Here is an 11,311-nt window from a genome sequence, read left to right on the forward strand (position 1 = left end):
AGAGGATGGTAACCTGACCCCCATCAAAATCGCTAGAAATAGCCCAGGCATATCCAACCTTCTCTTTGCTGATGACAGCTTAATTTTCTTCAAGGCTACGGTAAAGGAAGCTGGGACGGTGAAGAGGATCTTGGCCTCTTTCCATAGCTGTACGGGCCAGTTGCTGAGTGAAAGTAAATGTTCCCTCCTCTTTAGAGAAGCTTGCCTGCAGGAAACCAGAGAAAACATCAGAAGGACTCTAGGGGTGGTCCCATCATCGTTTGGAAGTAAGTATTTGGGACAGCTTGAAGGAAGAACGAAAGATGACAACTTCCAACCAATCATGGACAGATTCCGGAAAAGGTGCAGCGATTGGTCGGAGAGGTTCATGTCGTACGCAGCCAAAGAGGTGCATGTCAAGTCTGTGGTACAAGCTCTTCCATGTTTCACCATGGGTGTTTTCTCGCTATTGAAGGGATACTGTGAGAAGTATGAGAAAATGATCCGGGATTTTCGGTAGGGCGATGAGGAGGGGCATCGTAAGGAACATTGGATGTCGTGGGAGCACATGATCCGCCCCAAACGTGCGGGAGGTATAGGATTCAGAGATATGCATCTTTTCAATATCGCACTTCTTGCAAAACAATGTTGGAGACTTTTGCAGAAACCGAAGAGTTTGTGTGCGAGAGTGCTCAAGTCAAAATACTACCGGCATGGAAACTTGCTTGATACGGTGTTTGCATCGGATGCATCACCTGTTTGGAGAGGCATTGAGGCGGGACTAGAACTAATAATAAAAGGCGTCATCTGGAGAGTTGGGGACGGCCGGAAAATCCAAATCCAAAGAGATCAATGGATCCCGCGTAATGAAGGGCTTAGGATAACAGCCCTTGTGAGAAGGTCAAGACTCTTCTAGGTGAATCAGCTTATGCGTGCAGACAGCAAAGAATGGAACACAAATCTGATTAAGCAAATTTTTCATAGTTTCGATGCAGATGAGATTTGCAAAATCCCCATTCCATCCTCAGCAGCAGAGGACCGCCTGGCATGGCACTATGAGAGGAATGGCATCTTCACTGTGAGAAGTGCCTATAAATTGGCCGCCTCTATCCATGGACAAGTGCGGCAGATCCCGTCCAGCTCCTCTAGTGAGCCAAATGAGAGGAGCATATGGGATATCATCTGGAAGTCTAGCGCCCCGCCCACCAAAAGTAAAGATTTTTGGCTGGCGGGTTGCGACTAACACCCTGGCCACAAAGCAGAACAAATTTAGGCGCACCCTTGAGCTTGACTCTACCTGCAATATATGTGGAAATGGTGAGGAAACGGAATTCCATGCGGTAGTTGAGTGTACCAATAGCAAGGCCCTCAGGAACTCAATGAGAGAAGTTTGGGAGCTCCCCGAAGAACTTTCTTTCAGGTACACCGGCGCTGATTGGCGGCAGATGCTCCTCAGCACTGAATGTGAGGACATTTTTTCGACAAAGTGAATGTGAGGACATGAGGAGAAGAATTTTATTGCTGCTCTGGAGATGTTGGTATCTCCGTGATGATTGTGCTCACAGCCTTGGGAAAGAATCGGTCCATCAGTCTGTTAGTTACCTGATGCGGCTCGAGGAAGATGCTGCAGATGCTGGCCTGCAGGGGAGTTCATGGAAGGGGAAAGAAAAGCTGGCACCGTCGAGACCCATGGAATCAATCGAGCCAGCATTAACATCCGTGCAGTCGGTTCCTCCGGCTCAAGGGATGGTTAAATCGAATATGGACGCTAGTTTTCAACAGGACAGCGGACGGGGTTGGGCAGGCGCTGTGGCCAGAGATCACCTGGGCAGAGTGTACCTGTCGAAGTGCCCTGACTTGGGCAGTGTGCAAGAAGCTTGGCCAAAGTTTACAGGGACCAATGACACTGGAGATGGATTGCAAATGGGTGAATGAGTACTTGAACTCGGATATAACCAGCCTTGCCACATGCTATGGAGTGATCCAAGACATCAAGGAGGCCCTATCTGTTTTCTCCGGGAGGAGATGCAACGCTCTGGCCCATGAGATGGCTGCCCAGGCGAGACAAAACGGAGAAGTGCTGCTAATTGCAAGGGTCCCAGACAGATTAAGATAACTGATGCAGGCTGGGTGTAGCCTTCCTACTTGAGTATCTATATATACTGTTGTATTCTCAAAAAATAAAAAAGTATTCAATAGTGTAGCGCTGCGGTATGCCTCGCACCCACAGTTTAGGATGAAGAGAATGTTCGCTGGTTTCAAATCGCAGACACACTGAGATACATTTATCCAAGTGTTAAACTTCATACTGAATCGACAATGTAAACTGTAACACGCACTCTGGTTTATTTTGGTCTTCAGTACGAATATTTATCACAAACACAGGGCAGAAGTCCGAAGGGGCATGCACACAGAGATAATTAACCATGAGTAGCCTACAAGTGAAGTGAGCGGCTGAGCAGATTACCATGCAGAAATGGCACATCACATGTGCTGTACTCAACATGGCCTTCCAACAGTTACAGAGAAAAAAGGAACATGATCGTGCAGTTAAGAGTGACTGAGGAGTGTGTGATCTGGGACCTAAGCCTGACCATTAAAGAGATACGGAGTACTTTCAAACAATGCAACAGCAATGATGGATTTATAACAGAAGAATTAAAATACCTAACCAGATGCAATGAACACACACGGAAGAATGAATTGCAACATAACATTACACTAATGAGTTGACAATGTGTAGACATAGCAGCCATCTTGAGCTTCAGGTCCCAGCAATAACCGGTACTCGCCCGTAGGGCCGTGCGGGTACATACCCAAGAAAATGAAGTCAGAAAGCAGAGGAAGTGGAGCATACTGACGAGTTGCCGGGTTGCAGATGATGAAGCGGGCGTAGTTCATGGTGAGGACGACCAGGCCGTCGCAAGAGGCCAACGGACGGAAGAAGGCGCGTCGAAGTTCTGCGACGGACCGGAGCTGGTCGGTGGGGGCGACCCCTGCCCGGTGGTCGAAGGGGATGATGTCTAGGGACCCAATTTTGTCGCCGACAAAGTTGTAGCCGTAGAGGAGGGGGAGGCTGGGCTGCCGGCCATGGTGGGCGAGGAGGAAGTCGCGGTTGGAGGTGGCGCGGCGCCAGGCGTGGCAGACGGCGCGGCAGCGGAGGAGGGCTATGGGGGCCAGGCGTACGAGGATCTCCCAGATGACGATCTCATCCGGGAGGCCATGGTGTGGAGGAGGCGATGCTGCTGCACTTGCGGCTCAAGATGGCAATGGGGCCCCGAAACCCGCGTCCCCGTGGGTTTTTACCCTATTAGGGGACGGGGATGGGCACCTTTTCATCCCCGCGGGGCTGTTATTGGGCACATTTTACAACCCGACACGTTTCATGGGTTTACACCCGTTTCGATAGTCTCCGTCCCCGAAACCCGACAAAACCCGGTAAAATACATATGCATTGACCCGGCCCAGCCCAAAGCCACACAGCCCAACCCCCAGCGTCGAGGCCAAACCAACCCCTCGCTGTGCCTAAAGATGGCAATGGGGCCCCGAAACCCGCGTCCCCGTGGGTTTTTACCCTATTAGGGGACGGGGATGGGCGTCTTTTTAACCCCGCGGGGCTGCTGTTGGGTAAACTATAAAACCCGACACGTTTCACGGGTTCAAACCCGTTTCAACAATACCTGAACCCAAAACCCGCCATCCCGTTCAAAATACTACAATAAGCATATTCGAGGAGTAAAATCTTGAGAGTGATGATGATCATGGACAACCATCTTGCTCATTCTCTTCTTTGCAAGCACCATTCCTTATGTCACTCTTCAATGAACGTGTTGCTCCAAAATGGCCAACATCTTTTAGGATGAAATCTGAGCTAGACCGTTACTTGGAAGAAGAGCTAGTTCCATTGTCCAAAGATAAATTAAGTGTGTTAGATTGGTGGAAAGTTGGTGGAACACGCTATCCAACTTTGAGGCTGCTAGCATGTGATATTTTTGCAACTCCGGTCAGCACGGCTGCCTCAGAATCAACATTTAGCACAAGTCGTAGAGTTCTAGTTCTAAGCGGTAGAACTCTAGTCCTTATGTTCGCTTAAATATGCCGATTTCCCCGTGGGTTTCCCGTGGGTTTAGAAAACCCGATGGGTTTAGGGGACGGGCAAAAGCCTATCCCCGCGTACGGTGACGGGGACGGGGACGGGGACGGGCTTCCGAATTTTTCGTGGGGATGGGTTTGGGAAGGCCAAACCCGGTGGGTTTCGTCCCCGTTGCCATCTTGACTTGCGGCCGCCGCCATGGTCGCCGGCTGAGAGCTCTGGGTCCGCGGTGGAGCTGTGCTCTGTGTTGGTAGTGAGTTGGCGGCGGCGGCGGATGGAGGTCTTTTTGCAGATGCATTTGGGCTGAGCCCATCTCCCATTCTCATTCTCAAACAAGCTGGGCTTGGCCTGGACCATGTCAGAACCATGCACGCTAGAGATTTGTGATCAGCTTTGAATTTTGAGCAGTTTTTAGTCTTATCATACTCCTGCCAAGTTTCATTGTATTTGGTGAGTCAAAAAAAAAGTTTCATTGCAATTACATTTGTTTTCAAATAATTTTTCCAATCTTATACAACAAGCACCAATCTGATGCGGAAACTTTGGAATTGATATTTGTTTTTTCAGTACTTTGTCTCAAAAAAAAGTTTCATTGTAGTTGGAGAGTAAAAAAACGTGTTATTGCATTTATATTTTTTCCAAATATTTTTTTCTCATATTGTACAACAACCGCCCGTCTGATCCAAAAAACTTTGGAATTGATATTTGCTTTTTTGTTAGTAGCTCGAATTAAATCTTCTATTGCGCTAGATTTATAATCAACAACTATGAGATTTCAGATTAAGAAAATACTAATAGGTTCACATTCGGGGTCGAGGCATCCACGGGGTAGCAGGATGAGGGCAGATAAACTAATCCTGCGCTTTAATCTTTTCCTTTTTTTTGGGGGGGGGGGGGGGGGGGGGCTGGATTTTTTGAGGGATATCCAAGCGGCAAGAAGGGAACACGGACCAAATTCACCTCATATACCACCCAAACAAATGCATCCGGGGCGAAAATAATTGGCAAATCTCAAATCTGATGCCCGTGAAACCCATAATTGTAACTGATGTCTGCAACTTTACCAAGGTTTATTTGCAAGTTCAAAATTATATTCATGTTTCGTGCTTTCAAAAACCCTAAAAATAAATAAATTTGCATGCAGATGCTCACAATGGACCTACACAGTATTTTACACAGAAAATAATCTTTAATATTAGCTGACACAAACTATAAATAGGTGAATCTATAATGGATTTACCACTCGCCATTATACATCCACACATTTAAGTTTTCGTGTAGCAAACAAACTAGAAAAATTATTAATTAACTTTTAAAAATATGTAGCGCATGCTCAAGTGTACATGTGGGATGGTTTTTAAAATTTCTAAACTTTTATTCTTATTACTTTTGATAAATTTCAAGCATCACAGAGCCCAAGAGTCGAAAGTCTTGGTCCTCTAGGATCATTCTGAGAGGCAATACTCTCTCCGGCCAGGTTTATAAGTTTCGCAGATATTTGAATGAAAGCTTTGATCATTAATATGGTCACTAAAATATTGTGTGTATGTATATATCATCATATTAACATTTCAATTGTATAATTTGCAACCCCGCTCCTCCCTTTGCCTCTTCCACATCTATTTCTGAATCTTGATTTGGGTGGCATATAACTCATATTTTGTTGACTAAATTAGTGGTCATACTTACAAACCAAGGTAGATGGAGTAGTAAAGATGGCTCTTTATGCTCTATAACAGAAGAAGCTCTTTGATTATTCATTGTCTAATGCATGTTTTTTTTACCATAAATTTCCCACTTCTAAAATGCCAACAACACTACTAAAAGGACAAGTGATACAAAACTATTTTGGAAGACAATTAAAGCGATATGATAGATGTCCATTCCATATTTCAAGATGGCACTGGGCCAGGTTCGTCTCGGGTTGACCAATCAAGTCCATACCCAAATCCATGAAGTCATTCTCTGTCTATCCACAAAAAAACCCATGGGCGGAAAATTATGCCCATGTCAAAACCTGATGAATATCCATCGGGTTATCTCAACACGTATACATAAGACATAGCCCAGAATTCACATAAGCTCTCGAACTCTCACAAAATGACATAGCAGATGTGCACACCATCAAAAGCTCTTGGATTGTCACAAAGTGACATAGGATAAATGCACATCACCAAATAAGCTCTCAAATTCTCACAAAAATGACAAAACATCAAATAAGCATATACGTAAACAATTCTCAGCCCTCACAAAATGACATAGCAATAGCACAAAATCATTTCTCGATCTTAGTTTCTTACAAAATGGCATACCATAACTTCAAACAAGCAGGGGTTGAGGTACAACCATAAGTGTGTCTCAAGATCTCATTATAACTAAAGAAAGGTATACTTTTAGGCATCATCTTCCATTCTTCACATCAATGTTCTAGGCATCATCTTCTAGGATTTAGTTATCATGGACTCGGGCTCGTCCTTAAAGTGAACAGATCAAAAGCATAAGAGTGTGGGCCAGATGTCTGACTTACATAGAGGAGCTGATATAGATCATTCAAGAAGAGGACTCCTTTTCAATCATGGAGATGTGGGCACATGGCCCTACAACAGATACGGACGATGCTCTCCGCACGCAAGCATGCTTGTGATGAGATGAGAGCCGTGTTTGAGGCAAAAATTGTGCAGCATTTCGGAGACATAATGGATGAGTCCCGAGGAGCAACGTTGGAGCCTGGAGGGAAACTTGCAGGACATGCTTGCCAAGGACACAATGGTGGTCGTATCACTCAACAAGGCATGACGGTCAAGTAACTAGCAGTATTGCTCGCCATGGGAATCTTTGTTGTGTTAGCCATCTCTCTAAGGTTCTTCAACTCTAGGAACATCAATGGACGTTCTACTGCAAGCTTGTTTTGTTATCTTTGTTCCATAACAAGCTTGCGAATGTAAATGTATACATTTTATGTCCTGTGATCTTGCATCTGTTTGGTGTAGGCCTGATGTTGTCGTGCCTTAACATTGTGTTTGGGTCTTGTCATAATTTAGTTGTCGAAACACTTTGGGTGTTCTAATTTGTTTTATACATAACAACACGATGGTTAGTTAGCTATATTATAAATAAATATCCAAGTTTCTCTTTTCCCGTTGCCATTTTATGTTCCTTCCAACCACAATACCTGAAGGAGTTTTCTCAAAGCAGTACGAAAAACTCAAGTTCAAGTCCTTGTTTTTTTTTCCGACCAAGGGCAATATAATAATATCAAGATGAGACCCCCATAGCGATCTGGCTAAAGGGAAAATGGTGGTAACTTAAGGACAACGCCGCCGACAATCCATGGTGAGAAGCACGCCGAGTTCCTGCACACGGCTGCCGGAGCGTTGGACAAAGCCTCCTGCTGGATGGATTAAAGTGAATGTTGATGGAGCTTGGAGGGAGTCAGACGGTACCGTGGGTGCTGGCAACTATCTATTCATCATGCAGGTTCATTATTTCCTGCGCTAGCCCACTTGAGGCGGATGTACAAGCATGTAGGGAGGGAATTGCCCTTGCATTGGAGTGGAGCGACAACGAACCATTGATACCGGAAACTGATATCACCACTACTACCAACATGATCAATGAGACGGACCAGAACAGATCACCTGTAGAGCATGTGATATCACATGTGAGTAGGAGTAGAAATAAAGTTAATCATATGTTAGCCCAAATGGGACATTCGATCCCCCGTACTGCTGTTTGGTTGTGGAATGGACCAGCAGGATTGTAATGAGCTACCCTGATTAATACAATCATTACTGTTCTAAAAAAAATGACACTCATAATACCCAGACTTGGCAACAATGCATTATGAAGACTTAGTCCAGCAATTAAAGATGCAAACAACCATAAAAATAAAAATAAAGAAAGGCGGCGCAACCAACAACATGCAACAAACAAGTAACAACACAATCATTCACCATTCTCGCCAACATGTGAACTACGAGAAAGGTTCTCCGAAAGCCACACCTGCTTCATTTTCTAAGAAAGATTGACAGAAAGAAAAAGTAAAGGAAAAGCCACAGGGCTTATCCTATTGGGCCGAAAGCAAATAATAATGGGGCCTTGGGAAGCTGGGCGTCAAACTGAATCACTCTGACTCAACATAAGAAACAACTCTGTATTACTTACAACTGGACATTACGAACAACGAATATATTCCATGAAAATCAAAGGCAAAGACGTTTTAGAGACTAAGTTGGGCCTTAACTTTGTGTTCGAGTCTAGTCAAAATTTATCCGTAGCAATACTCTGGGTGTTCTAATTCGTTTTATCCATAGCAAAACGAGTGTACTTAGCTATATTATCAAGAAATGTCCAATTTTTTTGTTCCTTCCAATCACAATACATGAAGGAGTTTTCTCAAAGCAGTATGAAAATTCAAGTGCAAGTCCTTGTTTTTTTTTTCAACAAAGGGCAATATAATAATATCAAGAGGATACCACTAATACCTAGCCTTTGCAACGATACATTATAAAGACTTAGTCGAGCCATTAAGGTTGCACACAAGCATAAAATTTAAAATAAAAAAAGGCGACGCAACCAACAACAAGCAACAAACAAGCAGCAACAACATCATTCACCATTCTCAACAACATGTGAACTAGGAGAAAGGTTCTCCGAAAGCAAAGTTTGCTTTATTTTCTAAGAACTCTTTTTGTACGAAATATTTTCTAAGCAAGATTGACACTGCAGAGCTATGGCTCGCTTATAGCGAGACCATAGCTCCTCTCATCGAAGGAAATCTTCATCCCGCATAGACTTGGGCCAGCCCGTTTGCCCTCCCTTTTTCGATCGATGGCACACGACGGTCGCTCGCGAGCGAGTGTTTTCTAAATCCATTTTTTTCTCTTTCGGTTTTTTCTTTCTTCTCTATTTTCCATTGGGTTTTCTGCTTGTCCTTTTTGTTTTCATCAGTTTTCTTTCATTTATTCATGGTTTTTGTTGTTTTTTCGTTTTCCTTGTGGCTTTTTTGTTTCTTTCTCAGTTTTCGTTGGTTTTCTTTGTTTCTTTCTCAGTTTTCACTGGTTTTCTTTGTTCTTTCTCAGTTGTCACTGGTTTTTTGTTGTTCTTTGTTTTTAATTGTTTCTTGCTGTTTTCACTGATATTTTTATTGCTTTTAATCGCTTTTCTTTGTTTTTCCTTATTTCTTTTTTTGGTTCTCTTGGTTTCATTCTTTTGCATTCGTTTCGTTGGTTTTCTTTGGTTTTCATTCTTTTGCTTTGTTTTATTTTTTAAATGGTAATTTTCTTTTTCTTTGTTTTTATGTCGATTTTCATCTGCCTCTTTTTTTGTTCAACACATGTTAACTATTTCAAAACACATTCAACAATTTTTTCTTAAATATGAGAAAAAATATTTCATGTAGATGCTTGACATTTTGCAAATGCATGAGTTACATTTTTTGAAAACTTATTTTTATGTCTACTTTTATTCCATATTGATTGTAATTATTTTGGTATATATGTAATACATTTTCCTAAAACATGTTCATCATCTTTCAAATACTAGTTTAATATTTTTAGTACATAGCCAATATATTATCTATGGACATTCAATATTTTTAAATGCTTTATTGACATTTTTCAGGTATAAGATTAACATTTTCTTAATACATGGTCAAAAAATTCTATACACATTTAAATTTTTTCAAATGCTTGATTACATTTGTCAAATACAAGACTTATATTTTTTAATACATGGTCAGCATTTTTTCTATACACATTTACCATTTTTTGAATGCTCGATTAATATTTTTCAAATACTTGTTTTTAAAAATGCTTGACTAACAGTTTTTAAATACATGATCAACTTTTTTTTCTCACCAATTCTTTTTTTGTATGCATTTTTAGTATACATGAGAAATATTTTCTCTATAGGCATTTAACATTTTTCAAAGGTTTGGTCAACATTGTTTTCAATGTTTGATGTAAAGTGTTTTTGTAATATGCACCTTCCGCGCTAAAATAAGGTGTACTAAAGTTGAGACACTTACTTTTGAACAGGGGGAGTATTTATTTAGAATATTTGGAAGTATAAAAAAAGAAAGGAAAAAACAAAAACATGAGAAAACAACAAAACAAAAACGAAGTTGGGGGTTCCGCGCGCCTGGACCAGCCAATTCACTCTCGCCTTCAGCAAGGCTTCCCGATTGACAGAAAAAAAAGGAAAGGAAAAGATAGAAAGCCTTTCCTATTGTGCCGAAAGCAAATAATGGAGGCCTTGGGAAGCTGGGCCTGCAACTGAATGACTCCGGCCCAACATAAGAAACAATTTCGGATTACTTACAGCTGGACGTTTCGAACAAAGAATAATCCATCGAGGAAATGAGGATAAAAAATTATTAGAGAAAAAGAAAATTTAATTTGTTGAGAGTGGGATTTGAACCCACGCCCTTACGAAACACACCCTGAATGTGCTGCCTTAGACCACTCGGCCATCCCAACAATTTTTAGGAATAAGATATTCTATTTAATAAATAATTTAGCGTAAGACGCTTCATCTATCTTGTGAACCAGAGGAAATAGTAAGTTGTACCTGGAAGAAAAACTCTCCACAATGCATGAGTAGTATATAAACTGGGAGGGGCTGCAAGCACATGCGTTTTATCAGCTACTCCTAGGATCTTTGTCAACAGACACAAGCGTCTGCATCACACAATTGGCGAACGCCCCACTACTAGAAATGAAAAAACTGGACCAAGGCACGTAGTGATGAACCACACGTAGTGACGAACCAACCGACATGGTTAGTACATGTCTTCACATATTCAGCTGGAGGCCTGCGTCCATCCAACATCAGGTGCTTTCCACCCCTTAGAACTCCCATCAGGTTTCAGCTTCATTTCTCAACTGTTGATGTTAAAGCATGCATATACTCCTATTATACCTCCTTGACCAGTTGTCTGTTCGACAAAGGAGCCAGCCCTCAATGCTGAGCTTGATCCACCCCTCACCATTTTCCATCTGGGAAACTGTCTGATGTATCCTCCGCCGCCTTGCTTCACCATACATCTTCTGCTTACCTTCCTTTTCCTTATTACGGTCACACACACATGGTAATCAGGATGTGCAGAGACGAAATAATTCTGGACAAAGGCACCAATGGTACCATTACCTTTGCTGCAAGTAAATAACGCCATTCCTCACTGTACCCACAACATCAGCAAGGCTTTGCTCATGATCACTTCCCTACAGGATGCCAACA

The 11,311-nt window shown here is 42.5% G+C and overlaps 1 protein-coding gene and 1 non-coding gene across 2 annotated transcripts; both read right to left on the bottom strand.

Moving 5' to 3' along the window:
- Positions 1-2,700: 2,700 nt before the first annotated feature.
- On the bottom strand, positions 2,701-4,392 carry LOC141020736 (F-box protein At5g49610-like). Its single transcript, XM_073495676.1, has 2 exons — positions 4,257-4,392; positions 2,701-3,224 (listed from the first exon to the last, which is right to left on the bottom strand). The coding sequence occupies exons 1-2, from the start codon at positions 4,390-4,392 to the stop codon at positions 2,701-2,703; spliced, it is 660 nt and encodes a 219-aa protein (XP_073351777.1).
- Positions 4,393-10,471: 6,079 nt separating this feature from the next.
- TRNAL-CAG (transfer RNA leucine (anticodon CAG)) lies at positions 10,472-10,551 on the bottom strand. Its single transcript has one exon. It is a non-coding gene; the product is annotated as a tRNA-Leu (tRNA).
- Between the last annotated feature and the right edge of the window lie 760 nt (positions 10,552-11,311).

This window comes from Aegilops tauschii, chromosome 3, assembly GCF_002575655.3.
Source record: "Aegilops tauschii subsp. strangulata cultivar AL8/78 chromosome 3, Aet v6.0, whole genome shotgun sequence".
Lineage (NCBI taxonomy): Eukaryota > Viridiplantae > Streptophyta > Magnoliopsida > Poales > Poaceae > Aegilops > Aegilops tauschii.